At 35.5% G+C, this 24,241-nt stretch overlaps 1 protein-coding gene across 3 annotated transcripts in view; it reads right to left on the minus strand.

Moving 5' to 3' along the window:
- Positions 1–24,241, minus strand: part of arg (arginase) — a 273,733-nt gene that overhangs the window by 175,726 nt on the left and 73,766 nt on the right. For all 3 annotated transcript variants that reach the window (XM_090395245.1, XM_090395244.1, XM_090395243.1), the window contains one exon: positions 23,860–24,034. In XM_090395245.1, coding sequence (XP_090251371.1) covers positions 23,860–24,034 — 175 coding nt within the window. The remainder of the gene's footprint in view (positions 1–23,859; positions 24,035–24,241) is intronic.

Below are 24,241 nucleotides of genomic sequence, written 5' to 3' on the forward strand. Positions count from 1 at the left end.
AACTCATAAAGGTCAAAACTGGTCTGGGTAGTGACCCTTCCCTTAATGCATAGCATTATACATGTCTGCAAGGAGATGTGCTTTGCATTATGGGAGATACTGAGACAAGGAGTGATGAGAGCTTGGTCCATGCCTCAGTCCTGAAGATACTTCAGCTGCAAACTTTGTTTGCTTACACTTGGATAAAGGATTAAACTAAATTTATTATGATTTAAAAGGGGAGAAATATATGATGAGAAAAGATATGAAAGAATTGTTGAAAGCAAATATGGCAAGTGAAGAAGTAAAAATTGTGAGTCTGCTGCCTCAGCATGTTAGAAGACAGTTGAGAAGAAGGAACATGATTGCTAATGAGTCAATGAGAAGATTGATTGCTATAAACTGAACACCAAGAAGAATGGTGTGCAGTTTATAGATGTATAGAGTGAATTTGATAGACAAAAGGACTTATATATACCTCATGAACCATTTAAATGGTTTTGGAGCTAGATGTTTGCAGAGAGTGTCGTTTAGTGAGAGTTCAGAAATGCTAAACCAGGGAAAATAGAGATATTAGGAGAGAGGGGATTCAATCGTGTGTGTCTGGCCACTCCTCTGATAAATGAGCATGTGTACTGAAATTATGGAATTCTGCATGATATTCCACAGGTTTCTAATTTGAATGATGGTAATTCATTCATTCATTTCATATGGTGATTCAATGGCAATGAACCCCTTTTATGGGGAGGTACGGCACCACCTCAATCCCCACCACCACCACCACCATTTTTATCCAGGAGTGGGACCGGCATAGCTGACAATTCAGACCTATGGCTGGAAGGATTGTCTTAAGTATTCCTGACTGTATCCGTGTGTGTTCACGGGGCCGGTTTGCCTGCTTGCGGGATGAAAAACCCTGCTGTCCACACCCAAGGATGATGAAGTTAATGACATTACACAAGGGTTGTAGGTACAAGGGGGTTGCTGAAATGCATGCATACAAATGCAAGAAGTATCAAGAATAAGGGAGAAGAGATTTTGGCACTGGTAACCTCAACTTGGCCAAAAATTATAGGCATCAGTGTAGGCCTAGTTGACAGAAAATGATATAATTAAAGGGATAAAATGTATAGGTTATTATATTTTCAGGCAGGAATAGGGCAGGATGTGGGGTATTACTGATGATAGCTGAAAAATTACAACCAACAAAATTAGAAGTTAAAAAGGATTTTAGATCGTGGGGAGATGATTCCTTTGAGGCTGTCTGATGTGAGATAGAGGACAACAGGACAAAATATACTGTTGGATGCTACTAGAGAATGGGGGGGGGGGAGATTCATAGGAAGATATAGATGGTATGTATCAGCAGATTAGCAGAATGAGTGCAGGCAGAACAATTATTATTGGAGACTTTCAACTATGGGGACAAATATTTAACAGGAGAAAAGTAGGCATGACAAGATGAAAGTAGAATTTTTACAGTTGCTAAGGAATAATTACATGAAACAATATATTACAAAGGGGATTGGGGGGGGGGGTTGAGAGTGTTGGAACATCAAAAGATATAACCATACACATGATGAATACCCTGCCTCCAACTGGGAAAAGTTGCCAAACATGTAAATTTCTCTGTTGGAAGTTTTTTTTTTTCCTCCCACTTGGTTAGACAGTAATAAATTTAGTTTAATCCTTTATCCAAGTGCAAGCAAACAAAGTTTGCACCCGTCAGGACTGAGGCAACTCGTGGTAAAGGTGGACCAAGCTCTCATCACTAACTGTCTTAGTATCTCCCATAATGCAAAGCACATCTCCTTGCAGACATGTATAATGCTATGCATTAAGGGAAGGGCCACTACCCAGACCAGTTTCGACCTTTACTGAGGTCTCGTCAGTGGGAGCCAGACCCAGAGGTGGTGATACTAAGGTGGAAGCAATGGAGAAGTCATATTTACCTATATGAGTTGTCAAAAGGTGTCTCAACTTATTATTAAATTACTCTGGATTTAGAGAAAGATGTTGGAAGTTTTTTCCCCCACTTGGCTAGACAAAAAATCCACCTTAGTATCACCACCTCTGGGTCTGGCTCCCACTGACGAGACCTCAATAAAGGTTGAAACTGGTCTGGGTAGTGGCCTTTCCCTTAATGCACAGCATTATACATGTCTGCAAGGAGATGTTCTTTGCATTATGGGAGATACTAAGACAAGTAGTGATGAGAGCTTGGTCCACCTTTACCATGAGTTGCCTCAGTCCTGAAGTTACAAACTTTGTTTGCTTACACTTGGATAAAAGATTAAATTAAATTTATTAATGTAAATTTCTCTGTCAAGAAAGAGTTTATGTTGAACTATAAAGCTGGTAATTATCACAGACTGAGGAGTCATCTTGGAGCAGTGCCATGGCTTGAGAAGCTACAAGGAAAGAATGTGTAGAGCATGGCAAGTGGTCAGAGATTGTTTGAGGGTAGCAGTATCAGACTGCATATCCAAGGTCACAAGGATAAACCAAGTTGGAATTCAGTGGATGAGTAGGGATATAAAGCAAGAGCTGCAAAAGAAAACATTGTGGAGGAAATATAAAGAAAAAAATGACCAGCATACTCATGAGCAGTACAAAGTGCAAGTAAAAAGGGTGACTAGCATGACAAGGAAGGCCAACTCAGACTATGAGAGAGAATTAACCAAACAGGTCAAAGTAAACAAAAAAGAGTTTTTTTTCATTATGTAACAAGAGGAAAAATGACTATGGTAGAATGACTTTAAACAATGGTTGTGGTAGGAAGGGGACTGAACCAAAAGAAATAGTTGAGTTGCTGAGTGATCATTCTGCAAAGGTGTATCATCCAGGCAGAGATTCTCCATTTGCTAATGTGACAAAGATGCATGTCAAAATTGAGGCAGAAGAACAGAAGATATTCAGCATATTGAAAAATATCAATGTGAACATGGCAGTGGAACTAAATGGTATGTCAGCCTGTGTACTACGTGAATGTGATGATGAAAATTGGCATTGCCTCTGATGAGACTGTTCAATCTAAATCTCAACTCTGGAAGTGTTCTGGGTAAGATAATACTTACATAAAGGTGTGTTAAAGTATTGAAAAAGTTGGTTAAAGCTAAAACCAATAGTGAGTGGATAGGGATGCAATACTATATAGTGGGCAGCATAGCTTTGTAAATGGTTAATCCTATCTTAGTAATTTATTCACATTTTATATTAAAGTAACAGCAGAAGAGGATAAAGGAAATGTGTCCACCATGATACTTCTGTACTTTACAAAGGTATTTGACAGAATACCAGATGGAAAACTATCACAAAAGTTGGAGCAAATTGGAATGGATATGGAGCTAGTAGAATGGATGGGAGTGCCTGACAGAGAGCAGAGTAGTATATGATGGAGTGAAATCTAGGAGAATAAGGATGACTAGTGGAATACCTCAGGGGTTTGTACTAGAGCAGCTACTTTTTAATATGTATATCAATGATATAGGTAAAGATTTAAGAGGGGATATTCAGTTGTTTGCTGATGATGAAAACTTTGGAGAGCAATGTAGATATCCTGCAGAATGATTTAAATAAATTGGCAATGTGGACAAAGGATAATGATTATCAATTTAATCTTGCAAAAAGTAAGGTTATGCACTTTGGGTTGAAAATGTTCTACATGTTGTATCATATTGATGATACTGGATTGCAGGATATTGATGAGGCTAGGAACTTGGGGATAATGGTGGACAGAGAGTTACAGGCATATTGAAAAAGTTCATAAAATGTTTAAAGAATTGTTGAAATGTTGAAAAACAAACAATGTAAAGATAGGGAAGTTACTATCCCTGTATTATCCTTAAATTTATTTAAGGCTATGATTCAGCCACATCTTGGCTACTGTGCACAGATTTGGTCAAGTGAGTTTCTTGGAGGTGATAGAGAAGATTTAGAGACAAGTGACTAAGCTAGTTAGTCTTCTGTGGAATACTCCTTATGAAGACAAGTTGAAGGTTTAGGGGGTTGCAAAGTTTAATTAGTAAGTGGAAAAGAGGGGACATTAAACTTGTAAGATATTAAAGCAGTTTTATAAAATTAATGCCAAGGAAAATTTCAGAATATATGATAAATAGTCAGAGAATTGGAGGTAATCCATGGAAGTTGTGTAAGAGTGTAGTTAGCAAGGGTCTGAAGACCAGATTTTTTGCATGGAGAGTGGTGAATAAGTGGAATGGATTGCCAGAATTAGTTGTGACTTCCCTGGCAGTGAAAGAGTTTAAGGAGGGGGGGGGGGATGACAGATTCATCATCAAATCCCTGATGGACTGAATCCAGCATGTTTTTCAACAGCTCCCCTTCCACTATTTTTCTTAGCCATTTCTCAAGTACACTTACATAAATCTTACAAGGAACACTGAGTAGGGAAATATCTGCAATTCTCACATTGTTTTATTTCCCTTTTTTTATAGATGGGTACTATGAGAGTTGTGCTTCAATCATCTGGAATTTGACCCTCCAACCAAACATTCTTAATAATGCAAATTCAGCAACTATAAAACTTTTATACCTTCCTATTTGAGCATTTCTGAACAAATTTCATCTATTCCAGCTGCCTTTCCACATTACAGGTTTTCGATGACTTTTTCTACTTCAAGTAAAGATATGCATTCCTGTTGGGAGTTTTCTAATATCATGCTGATGCTGCTTGTTTCATATAGCAGTCTTTCAAAGTAATTACTCCATCTAAAATAGCTTTAGATTCAGTTTTCATGTCATCTTTATCATATCTGATTCTTCCGCCCCCCCCCCATATCTAAGCTTTTCAATAGCCTCCAGAATATTTTGCCACCTTCCCAATATCTATTTTCTATGTTCCTATGAATTTTCTTACATTTTTATCTGTATTCTCTAAAACCACAAGCGGACTTATTTGTCAGGAACTTTTGATTTGCTTTCTTCTTTTCCTTCACTGCTTCTTTCTCTATTCTTCTGCTTCTTTTTCAGACAACCTCACCACACACCTTTCTCTGGCTGAATTAATGTTTTCTTTGGGATTTGGCACTGAATCTCCATGGTTGGGTTCCTATTCTCAAACTCTTTCATTTTTTCTTGAATAATGTTTGTGTATTTTAGTCTACAGTTCACAAATGAGAGCTGCTGAACTTTTATTCGCTTCAAAACTTTCTTATATCTTCTTTTCAATATGAAATTCAATTTTATCCTGCTCAAGACTAAATGGTGATCACTTTCAATTTCAAATCCTCTGTGTACTCTTGGGTCCTGAACCTGTGTGAAAAAATCGCTACCAACTATAACATAATCAATGAGACTTTTCTTATTTCTTGCATCTTCTCTCCATGTGAATTTGTGCACATTTTTATGTTGGTGTTAGTAATAACTAATCTATGTCCTGAATAGAAATCCAGCAGGCATTTACCATTATTATTAGCCTTGTGCGTTTCTCCAAATTTTCCCAAAACATTTCTATATGCATGGTAATCATTTCCTACTCTGCTATTTAGATCCCCAACAAGGACCAACTTTTCCTTTTTCATTGAGCCAGCTGTCTTCTCCAATGAATGAAAAAATTCCTCCAGTTCTTCCTTGGTAGAACCATCTGTTGGACCATATGTACAAATGTCTCATTGCCCAGTTACCCATTCTGATATTTGCCCACATCACTCTACTTGATATGACCTGCCATTCAAGAAGATTAGCCTCGTATTTAGTGTTGAATACTAAAGCTATTTCCTCTTTTCTCTGATTGTCATTACCAGAATATAATATTTTGCATCTGTCTACTAGAAAGTTCTCACCTGTTTTTGTTTTCTTTGTTTCAGTCACACCTATTATGTCGATCTGGTAATTATTCAATTCTTCTGCTAGTTCTATTTCTTTCCCATTGATGCTTCTTACATTGATACCACAGTCCCATAACTGCAATGCTATACTAAAAAAAATCATTATAACAAATCATACCTATGCAAATATTGTGCTCCTTGTGGCAATCTTCTATAAAATAATCAACTCTCAGTATAGCAAACTTCACTTATTACAGCAAACTATTAAAAATCCTAACCAAAGTCCCCATAAATGCAAAGCTATACTAAAAAAAATCACTCCAGCAAACCATTTCTAGCCACTTTCTCCTGAAGAGAAGTTAAAGATTTAAAATTAATTCAAAAGTAATCTCAGTTTGATTACTTTTGAATTAATTCCTATTCTCAAACTATCTTTGAGAATAGGAATATTGAAGAACTATCTTTAAATTAATGTGAACATGATTTTTGTAATAATTTGCATGATACTGCTGTGTAAATGATAGTTTATTATAATTATTATTAGGAGAGACCTCCCAGGAACCAGGGACTCATCGAGGGAGGCCATATAACCCTCATTAGCTGTCATACCGGTTCTTTAATTCATTCACACTATCTTCAATCCATTCCAATCAAGTACCACTCTGTGAGAGAAAAACCAGATCTCACCCCCCTTCTTGACAGCATTCATTCTTAACTTAAAGGATGGGCTCTCATCCTTTCCCCCCACTCCATAAAATTAAAAATTCCACATCCTGCTATCCTGTATAATCCTTTCAAGAAGTTTGTAAGTCTCAATCCTATTCAATCCTCCTCCTCCTGTTTCCTAGTGGCTGCAGTCCACAAATTCTCAGTCTGTCTTCATAATGTACATCCCACAAACCTGATATAATTTATAACACTTTCCTTTGTATTCTTTTCATTGTATCAGTCACCACAGAAACCAAACCAGACTTGTGCTCATTAATTCAAGTTAGGTCTTATCAAGACTTTGTAAAGAAGCAAAATCCTTATATCTTTACATATCAAGGTTCATTCCAGCATTGCAATTATCTCTATCTTGCCGGCCTGGTTGGCAGAGCGGTTAGTTTATCCGCTCTCTAGCCAAAAGGCGGCGGGTTCGAATCTCATGTTGGGCATGGATGTTTGTGATTGTCTGTGGAAGCGATAGTGGTGGTGGTGGTGGCAGGCGGTATATGGTGCTGGTGTAGTTGAGGTTAGTTGTAGTTGGTGGATTGAGTGGTGGAGATAGAGAGTAGTAGAGTAGGTGCCCTCCCTTGATAAGTCTTTGGACTCCCTTGAGATGTCACGTAATAATAATAATCTTCTGAGTTGTACTTGCAATCTTTGCTACATGGTCACTGAACTTCAACTTTCTACATACTAGAAATCCAAGATCCCTGGTCTGACCAGCTCCTTCTAGCATAATCCCTCCAATATAATGACATCGTATATCTCATCAGACCAAACTGTATGACTTTATATTTACTAACACTGCACTGATAGCCATTTTCATATGCCCACAAATAAGTTTTCCAGACAATACTGAGTTAATTCACTTTTTGATAATTCAGATTTGATAGGCCCTATTGATCTTTAATCTGTCTTATGTGGGCATAAACTTTGTTTAATCTCTTCTTCTTCTCCCGTAGTCCTAAATGGACCATTGGGTCATTCATGGCTGGTAGGTGATATTCTTTGTTAGCCTCCTTCAACTGTCTCTTGTTCTTGATGTCAGTTGAGAAAGGGAGGAATTCATCACTTTTTGATGTTATCAGTCCATTTTAATTGAGGCTGGCCTCTAACCCTTGGTCCCAGAACGATTCCTTCTAGTGCTTGCTTTGGAATCCACATGTCTGAACCATTTCACCTGTCTTCTTCTGATGACTGTCAGAATATTTTGCCTTTTTCTCCCGTCTACTGAATCAATCAGTTTTTCGGACATTTTCATTGGTTTCGTGAGTGGTATAGGGAATTCTCAAAAGTCTTCTGTAAGTTTTCATTTCAAAAGCCAGGAGTCTCCTCTCATCTTCCCTCAATAAAGTCCATGCCTCACAACCATACAGGAGGATAGAATTCACCAAGGTGCCAATTGGTCTTAGTCTGGTTGTGATTGCTATTCTATTATCTCCCCACAATGGTTTTAACTTCTGTAGGGCCACGATTGCCTTAGCAATTCGGTATTTAATGTCGGTTTTTGAACGACCATCTTGACTCAACTTGCTTTCTAGATAAGTGAACTTGTTTACATTCTCAATTTGTTTATTGTCAATTTGTATCTTTAAGAATTCAATGTCTTATTTTGAGGTTATCATTGTTTTTGTTTTTTGTAGGTTTATGTATAATCCATATTTTTTTAATGTTCCGAAAACGCGGCTGGTTATCTCTTGTAATTCTTCTTCACTTTCTGCCAGAAGATCGATATCGTCTGCAAAATGTAGGTTATTTATTCTTAGTCCACCAACTACTATTCCAGTGTCATATTCATGAAGAGCTTCATCTATGACATATTCCAGAACACAATTAAAAAAGAAGAGGGGACAAGATGCATCCCTGTCTTAACCCCCCCCCCCATTCTGCCTGGAACGGTTCACTGCTGTAATTTTTAATTCCAATTCTCATATCAGATGAGGAATAAACAGATTTAATAATCTTAATGATTTTGTTGTCGATACCATAATGTTCTAAAATTTTCCATAATACCTATTGAGTCGAGTCGATTTCCATATTGAGTTGAAAGCTTTTTGAAGGTCTAAAAAGTTATGACAGATTATTCTGTTATGTTCTATGTATTTTTCGCCTAGTACGTATATTGTAAAAATGTGGTCGATTGTACTTCTGGAAACCTGCTTTCATCTGATAGTCTGCTTTCTATTTTCTTTTCTATTCTTGACAATAGTATTTGTCTAATATTAGTGTGTAAACTGTTCTTACTTTGTCAAGTATTAAAGATGGCTTAATTTACACATAAAATATATAAAATTTGATTTGGTGAGACAGGGATCATGTTCTTTTTCAAAAAAAATTAATAATAAATAAAATAGGTAAGACCAAAATTCTTTTTTTTTTTTTTTTTTTTTTTTAATGGAATACACAGAGGCATTATATGCATGCTTTATCTGCCATGATCTATGTGAAAAATATGACACTTTATGGACTTTCATCCAACTGGCTCACTCTCTTTGCTCTATGGACAATTTACTGCAATAAGAAGCAAAACATATAAAAACTATTTTCTATCAAATGAACTCATGAACATTCTTTATAATTCAAGGAATCACTGGGCAGCATATTGCCATATCAATACTCAGAAATCTTGGCATTTGGGGTGCATTCCATCCTGTCTGAAGACTGTCTTCATTTTTAAGTTTTATGAAGGATAAGCATCTCCACTGGCATTCTTTCATTGCAGTAATGTGGTTTTGCATTACTTCAACCCATCCAGTACCAGGTAAGAATGCTTGGACTTGCAGAACATTCTATAACTTCCTACACAAAGCTCACTAGAAGAAGACTAAAGTACACAATAGCAGATTCTTCGTGGAGGAATAACTGCATAAAGGAAAGAGCTGTAAAGCAGTATTGCTTAACACTGCTCACTGATATTAATTCCGCCTTATTTTTATTTTATTTACTTTTTTTTTTTTTTGCTACACCTCATCAGGACTTCACTTATAATTAGCTTTACTATGACTTCATATCTACATTGTTAATCCTTCTGTCATACAGGCTTGTAATATTCTTCACTCTTTCAAAGCAAATTTTGATATGCTGGGCAAAAAATTCAACATATAAAAAAATAAATATTCTATAACTATCTCCACAATTTGAATAAGCTGGATATGGATAATTTCCCAGGCTTAGATTTAATGCTATTAAAATAAAAGAGTACAAAACTGTTTAATGAAACAACATTCAGCTTGGGGATGAAAGTCTTCAAAACAAGTCGAGAAAATTTTTCAGTGTCCAGATTGGTCACAATTTTCCTGATATCTTTCTGAACATACACACACACAAAATCAAACGAGACACTGAATGAATTGAATGCAGTAATTCAAATGCAAGAAAAGAAATTTAGTCAGATCTTTAATGCAGCAAAAAAAAAAGAAAAAAAAAGCATACCATCAGAAAAAGAATTGCCTTTTCTGTATATATAACTACAGTAAAAGCAGATAATCCAGTAGCTCTCCTCGAGTGACTAAACATAACACTTTTCAAGCCACTTCAGGTGTGCTATAAGCAGGGTAGTGGTATCGTACTGGGTGATTAAATTCATCTCCACCTAAAGATATTCACAAACATTCTTTAGGAAGGAGATGAATTTCATCACTTGGCATGTAATCATTTTCATGGTTATTTCTTGGAAAATTTAAGTAGCTCGAAAACTACTACCATGTTTATTTTCTCAATCAAGGATTCTAGTAGATTAGAATCTAGCTCATACACAGTACCTAAATTTACAATCTTTAGTGAGTGGATTTACATTAATAGTTGCTTCAAAAAAAAAAAAAAATGACAACCAGATGGGCATTATGCAAGTTTTATAAGTTCTGCCATTTCAAAACAAGTTTATGACATGTTGATAATTTGTTTTTAAGTAATACAACTTGAGTATGGACAAAAATGAAGGTGAAGATTTTAATAACAAATATGAACCCAAACTCAACATCACCAGAGTTCAAAAATTAGAAATATATACATGTTAGCACAAGAATAATGTTTCATTAAACAATTTTGTACTCTTTTATTTTAATAGCATTAAATCTAAGCCTGGGAAATTATCCATATCCAGCTTATTCAAATTGTGGAGATAGTTATAGAATATTTATTTTTTTATATATTGAATTTTTTGCCCAGCATATCCAAATTAATATCAGTGAGCAGTGTTAAGCAATACTGCTTTACAACTTTATCAGTTGTAAATTATCAGTTGTAAAGCAATACTGCTTTACAACTAATACAATCCACTACAGGGTGAAGAGGAATATCTGTCTTATGTATTTTTGGTAGACCATAAAACCTGGGAGGCCTTGCAAAATGAGTTTTTTGTCTTTCAATAGTGTCTATATCTAAACTTATAACCTCATCTAGAAGGAAATTTAATTTCTTCAGTTGTCTGTTGGTTGGATCGTAATTGAGTTCCTGGTATAGACACTATTGAAAGACAAAAAACTCATTTTGCAAGGCCTCCCAGGTTTAATGGTCTACCAAAAATACATAAGACAGATATTCCTCTTCGCCCTATAGTGGATTGTACTGATTCTCCTACCTATCGTATAGCCAAATATCTATTTAATTATTGAAGTCACACATTGGCAACTCGCGCTCTTTTTTTGAAAAACTCTTCCGATTTCTTAAATAAATTAAAAAACTTCTCTTTACAACCTACAGATCTTATGGTAGCCTTTGATATAGAATCTTTATATACCTCTCAAAGAGACTTTGGAATTACTAGCTGACTTCTCACAAGATATTATAAAACTATTTAATTTCGTAATGCACTCTGGATATTTCTTATGTCAAAATAAATTTTACAACCAAGTGGAAGGAACAGCTATGGGAAGTCCACTCTATCCTGCTCTTGCAAACTTTTATTTAGAACATCTAGAAGAAGTCCTGTTCTCATCTATATTCCCTTAACCATCCTTTTGGGTTAGATATATAGACAATGTCTTTGCTGTATGGTCTCACGACAGAGACTCCTTACCTTCCTTTTTAAGTAGTATCGATTCCTTACATCCTCGTGTAAAGTTTACCATGGAAATTGACATAACGTCTAAAAAGGATAATGACAAGTTATCCTTTTTAGATGTCCTTCTCATCCGTTCACCTTCTGGTTTTCTTACAACAACAGTTTACAGAAAACCAACTTTCACATGTCATTATATTCTCAAAGAATCTGCTCATCACCCTTGTCAAAAAACAGGAGTCACAAAAAACTAACTGTTCAGCTTCTCATTTATTACAGAAGGAACTTTCGACTATCAAACATCACATGAAACTAAATGGCTTCTCCGAAAAGAGTACACAACATCTTTTCGATTCTTACAAACCAACACAGAACAACCAAGATTCAACATGCCGAGTTCCAATTCCTTACATTTCCAGGATTTCAGAACCAATTTCGAGAATTTTAAAGAAATATGATCTATCAGCCACTTATATACACCTAATAACAAATTATCCAACCATTTTCCTTCATCTAAAGTTAAACGCTCAACCTTGTCTCTACCTGGTGTGTATCAAGTTCCTTGTAATTGTAATCTTTCTCACTTTGGACAAACTGGACGTTCCATAGAAAAAAGAATTCAAGAGCATCAGTCATCAATTCACCACAACAAACCTGAGAAATCTGGATTAGCTCAGCATGGATTAGAAACGAACTACAACATCCTTTGGTCCAAGACTCTCCTCCTACACAGATGTCACTACAAATTTGAACATTTATTTAAAGAAAGTGTAGAAGCCTTACTTCAACGTCCTAACTTGAATCATAATGACTGTATATCTATATCAAAAATTTGGGAAAGTTTAATCAGGATAACACGTTAATTTTTTTTTTTAAATTTTTTTTTTTTTTTTATCAGTCTAATGTTATTTAAGATCATTATATGAATTTTTGAATTAATATCTTTAATTACATTTTAAAAATGTTTACTCTTCTAATACTTAGCGATATGACATCACGCAGCTCGTTCTATGTATGAATGATCAATTGTTCGTATTCCACTTGGTTTTTTTAAAAACTATTCCTATGTAGTCACTGAAGATGGTCTGTAATATTCAGACCAAAATATTTGACAAATTAAACATTATTCTTGTGCTAATGTATATATATATTTCTAATTATTATGTCACAAGTATCGTTAAAAAGAGTTCAAAAATGGCACTATCAACATAAGAAGCCTGAATGGCAAAGAAATGGATGCTAGCTGAAATGGACAAAATGGATGCTAGTGAGGAACAGAACAAGTACCAGATCAACATAATACGGGGCTAAAACAAAAAGACAAAAACTGGCAGGATCTTTCTCAGCAATAAATACAAAATGTTATTTTCAAGCAATGACAATCAAAAAAAGAAGTAGCTATAATAGTCAACATTAAACAGAAGGCTAATTTTCTTGAATGACAAGCAATATCAAGTAGAGTGATGTGGGCAAATATCAGAATGGGGAAATTGGACAATGAGACTTATTCGTGTCTATGGTACCACAAAAGGTTCAACTCGGGTAGAGGTGCAGGATTTTTTGAGGCATTAGAGAAAGGAACTGACACAATGAAAATGGAGGAGTTAGTTCTTGTTGAAGATCTACACAGCAAAGTAGGAATTGATTGTCAGAAATACAAAAATATTTTGGAAAATTTGGAGAAAAGAGCAAAGCTAATAATAATGGCAAATATTTGTTGGATTTCTGCTCAGGATTACTGATACCATGTTCCAATACCATGAACATAAAAATGTGCACAAATTCATGTGGAGAGAAGAGGCAAGGAATAAGAAAAGTCTCATTGACTATGTTATTGTTGATAGTGATATTTTCTCATGGGTGCAGGACACTAGAGCGTACAGAGGATTTAAAATTGAAAGTGATCACCATTTAGTCTTCAGCAGGATAAAATTGAATTTCATATTGAAAAGAATAAGATGCAAGAAAGTTTTAAAGCGAATAAAAGTTGAGCAGCTCTCAGATGTGAACTGTAGACTAAAATACACAAACATTATTCAACAAAAAATGAGAGATTAAGAACAGGAACCCAACCTTGGAGAGTTCATGGCAAATCTTCAAGAAAACATTCATTCATTCAGCCAGAGAGGCATGTGGTGAGGCTGTCTGCAAATAGAAAAATCAGAACTCCCTAGTGGACCCAGGAAGTTAAAGAGGCAGTGAAGGAAAAGAAGAAAGCATATCAAAAGTTCCTGGCAAATAAGTCAGCTTGTGCTCTTAGAGAATACAGAGACATATGTAAGAAAGCTAAACACTGTGTAAAACTAGCTAAACAAAAGTCATGGGAAAACTTCGATAAGAACATAGAAAATAAATATCAAGATATTCTGGAGATTGTTGAAAAAGCTCAGAAATGGAGGAAAGACATGATAAAGATAAAGGTCACATGAAAACTGGAGAAAAAGATATCCTTGATGTATGGAGTAATTACTTTGAGAAATTGCTAAATAAAACAAGCAGAAATAACAGTAAAGTGTTAAAAAACACTCAACAGACATGCAATCAGGAATACATATCGATATTTGAAGTAGAAAAATCCATCAATGCCTGAAATGTGGAAAGGCAGCTGGAGTAGATGATATTTGACCAGAAATGCTCAAGCATGAAAGTATAAAAGTCTTACAGTGGCTGCATTATAGAGCTCAGAAGGCTTGGACAGAGGGACAAATTCCAGATGATTGGAGTAGAGCTCTCACAGTACCCATATACAAAAAGGGAAATGAAACTGAATGTGAGAATTATAGAGGTATTTCCCAACTGATGCAAGTATACTTGAGAAACGGTTAAGAAAAATAGTGGAAGGGAAGCTCTTGGTGAAGAACACGCTGGTGTTCTTCACCAAGGACATTATATCAATTAATTCTTAATCTTTATAAGAGTTGTAAGGCAGCAGTTAGAATTGATAAAGTGTAGGAAGATGGTTTAATGTTAAATCTGGTGTCATGATTCCCCTCTGTTACTCATTATCTATATGGATCAGATTATGAAGGAAAGTGGTATTAAACATGATATAAAGAGCTGACATTAAAATCTCTAATTTCAAAATTAGAGATTTTAATGTCAGCTCTTTGCTTTATGCAGACGATGTTATACTTTTAAATAAATCGGTACAAGTCTGCGAGATTTCCTAACTAAATTGAATAACTGTTGTAACAGATATTGTATGAGAGTCAGCAATAACAAGGCAAAGACAATGAAAATAGGCAGAAGCATTGAAAATATCAACTGATTTGTGAATGGAGAATCTATAGAACAAGTAAAACATTTCAGTTCCTGAGGCACGATTTTTATTGAAAATGGTAAATTAAATATGGAAATGGATAACAGAATCAACAAAGCCGGTATGGTACTAAGTCAACTGAATAAATTTATATGGAATAAGAGCGAAATTAGTCAAAACACTAAATTACTGTATACAAGACATGGATCAAACCAAACCAATTTTAACTTCTGGATCTGAGAGCTGGGTTGGAAATAAAAACTTCAAAGATTAGAGATTGCAGATATGAGAGTTCCTGAGAAAGATTAGGGGCATGAACATATGGCATCAATGGCAATATCATATTAAAAACGAGGATATAAGGAAAGAACTTGATACTGTTAGCATCCAGGAATGTGTTAGCAGAGCTAATCTCAGGTGGTATGGTCACTTAAACAGTATTGGAGAGGAAAGATAAGCAAAAGAAATGTTCTAAGTAAAACGTGCCTTAGAAGACAAAAATATGAGATCTGACAATATTGGAGTCCTGACAGATAACAGACTGATTTAGAGAAAAATTGTTGACAGGAAGTTAGTAATAATGTAAGTTCTTCATGTAGTACTATCATAATATTCTGTATATCCCCTTTGAGGGAATTTGTTGATGATGACATAAGAACTAAAGTTTAGACAAAGGATGAAAATTTAAAATGGATTAAAACATTGAAAACAATAATATAATTTTGGAAATAGGGAAACAGAAATTATGAAGATCATCCCAGCAGCTTTCAGATGGCAGATGAATGCCAAATCTTCATTTGGTATTCATCTGGCAATGGCTTAGAAGTAATAGTAATATAAAATAGACTAGCTCAATATACAGTTTATTCCCACTACAATGAACTCCTAGGGATCACAAAATAGTTTATTGTGGTAGATAGTTTGCTTCAGCATATTGCCTTTAGAACAGCACTGAATCTCTGGTGAACTGACAGGGACTTGTTTTTGGTAGTTTATCACAGTGCATGAATTTGTAATAATAGCATTTGCTGCAATGTGAGACAAATGTAGATGTACATATAAACTAACTCCAATAACCTGCTAGACTGGTTGGCTGAGTTAGCCAATAACACTACCTCTAGCTAAGCAATATGCTATGAGTTTGAGTGACAATGAGGATACAGAAGTAACTTCAGCATATTTCATCCACATTTTATCTATAGAGCAGGGCCTCTGGATCATCTTAGCTTTACCTGCTGTATTAATTTATGAAACATTCACAATCTTTCATGGGGGTGGAACTCTGAAAAGTTTGGTAAACAAAATTAACTGGAGACAGTTTGAGTGTTGGGGTGCTTAAGGGTCAAAGCTGTATAACTGAGAGGAGACCTCCACATAGCCTTTAAAGGAATGCGGAGAACCGACCAGGGCGTCTAACCTAATGTCTAATTCTCATCTTCTCGTGGTGCACCCTGTTGGGTATCTACCTGGATACTGAACGAACGAGGATGGGCTGCCAATTTGGGATTTACCCGACCAAATTGTATTCTTATTGGCTTAAACCAATATACAAATGATGATACAACATGACAAAATTTCGTGCCGGCTGGGGCGTCGCCCGGTTAAACAAGGCCCCCGTTGTTTTTGCCAGGGAACCAGGACAAACAGCGAAAAGTCAGCTACTGGAACAAATCTGAAAGCACACCCCAACTCAACATCACCAGAGTTAGAGATCAGTATTATCAACATAAGAAGCCTGAATGGCAAAGAAATGGAGCTAGCTGAGGAATTAGATAGGTACCAGATCGACATAATAGGGGTGACTGAAACAAAAAAGACAAAAACTGGTGAGATCTTTCTGAGCAATAAATACAAAATGTTATATTCAGGCAATGACAATCAAGGAAAAGAAGGAGTAGCCATTGTATTCAACACTAAATATGAGGCTAATCTTCTTGAATGGCAGGCAGTCTCAAGTAGAATGATGTGGGCAAATATGAGAATGGGGAACTGGACAATGAGACTTATTTGTGCCTATGGTTCCACAGAAGGTTCTGCTAAGGTAGAAGTGGAGGAATTTTTTAATGCTTTAGAGAAAGCATCTGAAACAATGAAAAAGGAAAAGCTGGTCCTTGTTGGGGATCAAAATAGCAGAGTAGGAAATGATTGTCAGACATACAAAAATATTTTGGGAAAATTTGAAGAAAAGAGCAAAGCTAATAATAATGGCAAATACCTGTTGGATTTCTGCTCAGGACATGGAATGGTTATTACTAACACCATGTTCCAACATAAAAATGTGCACAAATTCACATCGAAAGAAGAGGCAAGGAATAAGAAAAGTCTCATTGACTATGTTATTGTTGATAGTGATGTTTTCTCCCTTGTGCAGGACACCAGAGTGTACAGAGGATTTGAAATTGGAAGTGATCACTATTTAGTCTTGAGCAGGATAAAATTGAATTTCATATTGAAAAGAATAAGATGCAAGAAAGTTTTAAAGCGAATAAAAGTTGAGCAGCTCTCAGATGTGAACTATAGACTAAAATACACAAAGATTATTGAAGATAAAATGAAAGAGTTTGGGAACAGGAACCAAACCTTGGAGATTCAGTGGCAAGCCTTGAAGAAAACCCTGATTGATTCAGCCAGAGAAGCATGTGGTGAGGTTGTCTGCAAGGATAGAAAAATCAGAACTCCATGGTGGACGCAAGAAGTTAAAGAGACAGTGAAGGACAAGAAGAAAGCATATCAAAAGTTCCAAATAAGTCAGCTTGTGCTCTTAGAGAACATAGAAACAAATGTAAGAAAGAGAACCACTGTGTAAAACTAGCTAAACAAAAGTCATGGGAGGACTTTGGCAAGAACATAGAAAATAAATATCAAGGTGGTGGCAAGATATTCTGAAGGTTGTTGAAGAATCTTAAAAATGGAGGATAGAGTGCTGCAAAAGGAATTAGAGATGATAAAGGTGACATGAAAAGAGGAGAAAAAGATATCCTTGAAGTATGGAGTGATTACTTCGAAAAATTGCTAAATGAAACAAGCAGTGATAGCACAGTGTTAAAAAACACTCAACCGGCATACAGGCAGGAATACTTATCCATACTTGAAGTAGAAAAAGCCGTCAAAGGCTTGAAATGTGGGAAGGCAGCAGGAGGTGATATTCGACCAGAAATGCTGAAGTATAGTGGTATAAAAGTCTTACAGTCGCTGCACTGTATAGTTCAGAAAGCCTGGACAGAGGGACAAATTCCTGATGATTGGAGTAGAGCTCTAATAGTACCCATATATATATATATATATATATATATATATATATAAAAAAGGAAATAAAACTGAATGTGAGAATTACAGAGGCATTTCCCTACCGAGTGTTCCTGGCAAGATCTATGCAAGTATACTTAAGAAACAGTTGAGAAGAATTGTGGAAGAAAAGCTTGGTGAAGAACAAGCTGGATTCAGGACAAATAGAGGCTGTCAGGATTAGATCTTCACTTTACGACAAATAGTTGAGAAAGCATGGGAATGTAACAAAGATCTGTATTTAAGTTTAGTCGATCTGGAAAAGGCATATGACAAGGTGCCAAGAGAGAGAAGCTATTAAATACGCTACAGTTATATGGTGTAAATGCAGCATTATATCAAGCAATTCTTAGTCTTTATTTGAGTTGTAAATCAGCAGTTAGAATTGAAGGAAGTACAGGAAGATGGTTTAATGTTAAATCTGGTGTGAGACAAGGATGTACATTATCCCCTCTGTTATTCATTATCTATATGGATCACATTATGAAGAAAAGTGGTATTAAACATGATATCAAAATTGAACGTGTTAATCCCAGCTCTTTACTTTATGCAGATGATGTTATACTTCCAAATAAATCCACTACAAGCTTGCAAGATTCCCTGACTAAATTGTATAACTGTTGTAATAGGTATGGTATGAAGGTTAGCAATAAAAAGATAAAGTCAATGAAAATAGGTAGAATCATTGAAAATGTCCACTGTATTGTGAACGGAGAACCTGTGGAACAAGTAAAACATTTCAGCTACTTAAGCACGATTTTTACTGAAGATGGTAAATTAAATATGGAAAGAGACAACAGAATCAACAAAGCTGGCATGGTAGGAAGTCAATTGAATAAATTCATATGGAATAAGAGAGAAATTAGTCAGAACACTAAATTAGCTCTATACAAGACAGTGTTCAAACCAGTTTTAACTTATGGATCTGAGAGCTGGGTAAGAAATAAAACACTTGACCAAAGACTAGAGACTACAAATATGTGAGTTCTGAGAAAGATTAGAGGGGTGAACAGATGGCATCAATGGCAATATCATATTAAAAACTAGGATATTAGAAAAAAACGTGACATTGTCAGCATCCAGGAATGAATTAGCAGAGCTAAATCTCAGGTGGTCACTTAAACAGAATGGACGAGGAAAGATTAGCAAAATAAGTGTTCTCTGTAAGGTTAGCAGGAAAACGAACCAGAGGAAGACCAAGAAATAGGTGAATTTCTTGATACGGTACAAAGTGCCTTAGACGATAGAAATATAAGATCTGATAATATTGGAGTCTTGACAAGTAACAGACTGATTTGGAGGAAAATTGTAGATAGGAAGTTATTAATGATGTAAATTTTTCATGTAGTACTATCATATCCTGTACACCCCTTGAGGGTACAAATCAGGAATTTGATGATGAGTTTGAGTGTTGACTTCTGTTGTAAAACAATACATGATATTACATATGAACATTGTAAAATACAATGTTTGAGATTTTTGAGATTTCTGAAAAGTTAATCTCATAAATCAAAAAAATTACAAGAGGATTTGCACCTGGCATGGTTAAAAATGTTAATATCAAAGTTATACATTCTGGGTTCATTTATCTGCAAAGTGCAATTAGAAATTGTCACAGTGGGGACCACACAGGTTTGCATCATGTATAGGTAAGATATTAATAGCTTAAATGCATAATATGCCTTAAGTGTTATCAATAAATAAATGAGTTGGTGAATACCCAGTAAACTCAGTTTAGTATGAGAATTCTCTTTACTTCTTTTGTTTATTGCAAAATTAAAACATCTCATGATTATATTCCTTATCAGCATGATTCCACCTAGATCTTGGTCTTCCTCTGATTTTTTTAACTGCAATCCTGGTACCAAACATTTGCTTTTCTAATCCTTCCTCTCTCATTATGTTTAAGTGACTACACCACCTAAGAATGGCTCTGCTCACACATTTACAAATGCTAACAATGTCCATTTAATATTTTAATTTTATTCTTCCATTAATATCATCTGTGTCTATTATTTTTTTTTTCTCAGAACTCTCATATCTGTAGTCTTTAGTCCTTGATCAACTGCTTTATTTCTAACCCAGCTCTTAAAATTGGTTTGAACTCTGTCTTGTGCAGCTAATTGAACCTTTTGGCTCATTTCTCTCTTATTTCACATTAATTTCTAATTCTGTTATAGATTTCATGGTCTGTCCCATTTAATTTTATGATTCTCACTAAATTTTGTGCTTGAACTGCTGTAATATTATAACTGTTCTAGAGAACTCTGCCAATCGTCTCTGCCAATTTTTCAATTAATTAGAGAATTCTACAGACTTATTCTGAATTTAATTAAGAGTATATTATCTGCATAAAGTAAAGAAGTGATTTCCACATGTACAATTTTGACATAAGACCTAATGCCACTTTCCTTCATAAAGTGATCCACACCGATAATAAATAACAGTGAGAGAATACATACCCTTATCTCACACCTGATTTAACATCAACCCATTTTTCTGTACCTTCTTCAGTTCTAACTTCTGATTTCCAACTCATACATAGAGCAGGTTGCTCAATATAATATCCCATTTACACCATATACGTAATTATGAACAGCTCTTCTTTTCTTGGCACCTTGTTTACCTGACTTTTTCTGGCTCTTAAAAAAAAAAAATCTTAAATATAGATCCTTGTTATATTCCTATGATATCTCAAACTATCTGCTTTAAAGCAAAAATCTGATCCTATAAACCTTTATTTGGCCAGAACTTGATACATGCTTCCCTTCAGCAAGTATTTTTTTAGCCTCTTCATATGTTTGCATGAATTTTACCTGGAACGAACACTCAGTAGAGAAACTCCTCTGCAATTCTCACCTTCAGTTTTATTTCCGTTAATATATAGGTACTATGAGAGCTATACTCTAATTCAAAAAATCAGCCTTTGGATCACGACTTCTAGATAATGCAGTGCAGTGCAGCAATTTGTAAAAATTGTATACCTCCATATTTGAGTTTAGTTTTTTGATGGCTTTTTCTAATTCAAGTACTGATTGTTCCTGATTGCTTTCCTGTTTAGCATTTTCTACCACCATGCTTGTCCTTGCTTGTTTCATTTAGCAATCTTTCAAAGTGATTACTTTACACATCCAAAATATCTTTACCTCCACTTTTCATGTTTTCTTCATTTCTTAGCTTTTTCAATAACCTGAAAAAAATTTTTCTACCTTCCTGATATTTGTCTTCTATATTCTTATTAAAGTCTTTGCATGACTTGTGATTAGCAACTTTTACACAGTACTTTGCTTTCTTAGATTTTTCTCTGCACTCTCTTGACATCTTTACTTTATAGTATAACCAAGTGAAAAAAAATTTCAACTTCTATCTCTAATCCAGAATATTTTAATAATAATGAGTTACACCTTTCCACTACTTATGTATATAGGATATATATGACATCTGCATTACTTCAACCTTGATATCTCTTTGGGGTCTGACTCCCACTGATGGGATTGCCTGCTTCCTGATGAGTAGAGCAGCTCTGCTCAGTGGCAGGTTTTTGCCAGTCACTGAGTGTACCAGCACTGAGTTTCCTGTTCTGGAGTGATTCAGGTAAGAACAGGTAACTTTAGTAAGTAGTGATCCTTTAGGTTCACTCAGTGAGATTTAGAGTGATCTTGTAGATCACTTAGTTTTTGGAGAGGTATCCCAGCACTTTAACAGTACCTCAATAAAGGTCAAACTGGTCTAGGCAGTGGTCCTTCCCATAAGTAGACAGACAGTAAATGTTTAGAGGACATATTACTAAGGTTGCTAACGTAGCACATAAGATAACTTGGCTAGTGAAGAACACATTAACAAGTAGCGATAAGGAAGGTGTAATTCTTCTTTACAAGGCCTTCTTGATATGCCCACTTCTGGATTACTATACTCAACTCTGGTCCCCTGGATTTCTTGAGGATGTGGAAGTGGTGGAGAGGATTCAGAGGTAAGTGACCAAGATGGTGAGTGGCCTGTGGAATGTGCCCTATTTGAATAGACTGAAGGCATGTAGATTGCATGTAGATAGGAAAAAAAGAGGGGGGATATGATGGAAACATTTAAGTTACTTAAAGAGTTTTATAGGATGGATGCAGGAAGAATGTTTCAGCATTTGGCCAGAGGGACTAGAACAAGGGGTCATCCTTGGAAATTGAATAAAGGTGTGGTCAGTAGGGGTGTGAGGACTAGATTTTTTGCTTGGAGAGTGGTGAATGAGTGGAATAGATTGCCACAGTCAGTTGTGAGTGCTCTTTCTGTTAATGGGTTCAAGGAGAGGTATGATAGATTGACTGGATAGATTAGGTCTCCTGCAATGTCTTCGGACTCCATGGAGGTGCCTGTATAATGATAATAATACATAGCATCATACACACCCAAAAGAATGTGTGCTTTGCACTATGGGATATTAAGGCAATTAATATCAAGTAATTAGCCTCTAAATATACAAGAAGCTTGGTCATGAAGAAACTTCATGTGCAATCGTTGCATGCTTTGCTTAGATGAAGGATTAAACAAGATTATAATTTCTTGGCATTTTTAATTTACTGTATTTGCCGGCGTATAGGATGCACCCCCGCTTTTGTACACATTTATTAGGGAAAAAACTTTATCACTGAATATTATAATGAATTTACAGTATTTCAAATATAAAGTAATAAGTAGGTCTACTTTCAACAAATACCTAATCTAACTTGGAAAGAGTACCCACCTTTTAATCGTCATAACCCAGAAATTCATCTCCAGAGCTAAATGAAGAGACACTTGAAACCTCTTCTAAATCAGAATCTGAGTCCTCATACAACAAATTGTCCTCTGTACCATCCAGTGCATTACTAATTCCTCACTTCTTAAATGATTTAATCACTGTTTCAGTTTTCACAGCATCCCATGAAGCTTTGACAAATTTGTGAAATGCTAGGCCTCTTCCTTCTTCCTGATGATGTAACCTCAAAATCTGAGGACTGCATCCAGCTGTTCCACTTCTCCTTCATAAATCCCTTAAATGGTTTATTAATACAGACATCTAAAGGTTGAAGCTGACTAGTTAGATCTCCTGGAATTACAGCTAACTGAATTTTCAATTCCTTGAGTTTATTTGTAACAGTGTCTGTTCTGTGAGAACAAAACTGATCCCATACTAGCATGGCAGGCTTCTTCACAAGGGTGCCTAGACCAAATTTTATCTATCCATAACTTTTCCTCCTCCATCTATCCAGCCTTTTGTGTGTGAACATGTACAAACACTCCTTTAAGCAGTTTTTCTTTGGGTAGCATCTTCCTTTTAAATATCAATAGTGGTGGCAATTTTGTCCCATCAGCACAGCAGGATAAAACAACTCAAGCAAAACCATATGTTGCCAGTGCAACATATGGTTTTGTTTGAGTGAACGTGTTAAAACGAACAAATATATAGTGAATGTGTTTCAGATATTATATAAGGACTTCGGTTGAAGAGAATTAGCATTTCAACTCAACTGTCGGCTTGTCTTTGTCATTAGGTAGCATGATCTTTTGTTAATACTGCACCAATCATATGAACGCGGATGTCTGAAGTTTGAGAAACACTGCTCTACTTAACTGGAATGCTCTCTCTCTCACACACACACACCGCAAGGAAGCAATAAAGAAATCGCATAACTCAGAACAGAGAAAATTTCCAGAAATGAAAATAATAAAAAACTGAGTATCAGCGTATAAGATGCACCCTGTTTTTCAGACCTATTTTCAAAGGAAAAAAGTGCGTCTTATATGCCGGCAAATACGGTAATTTATAACCATGGGAAAAAATTTATAACTGTATAATTCTGAAAGGAACTCACCACTTGATGTAGTAGTGGCTGTGTTTAGGTCTGCATGAGCATCAACCCATAATACACATATGTTGGGATTGACTTGGGCATGGCCATGAATAGAACCAATTCCTATGCTATGATCTCCTCCAATAGTCAAGCAAACCCACTTTTCGAGGTGAACCCTGGATACCAATTCAGATAACTAAACAGGGCAAAAAAATCTATGTGAAAATTATTATAAGTAACTCGAGTATAGTCACACTATATTTTTATTATGAAATAAATAACAGCACAAGTAAAACATATATACCAGTACAACATATAAAATATATAAAACATATATTTCATCTTTGTTATGAGGTCATTTACAGCAAAAATAAAAGAGAAATCAGTAAAACAACATTAAAAA

Source organism: Typopeltis vanoorti, chromosome 7 (assembly GCF_054136105.1).
Source record: "Typopeltis vanoorti isolate ZY-2024b chromosome 7, IOZ_Tvanoo_1.0, whole genome shotgun sequence".
Lineage (NCBI taxonomy): Eukaryota > Metazoa > Arthropoda > Arachnida > Uropygi > Thelyphonidae > Typopeltis > Typopeltis vanoorti.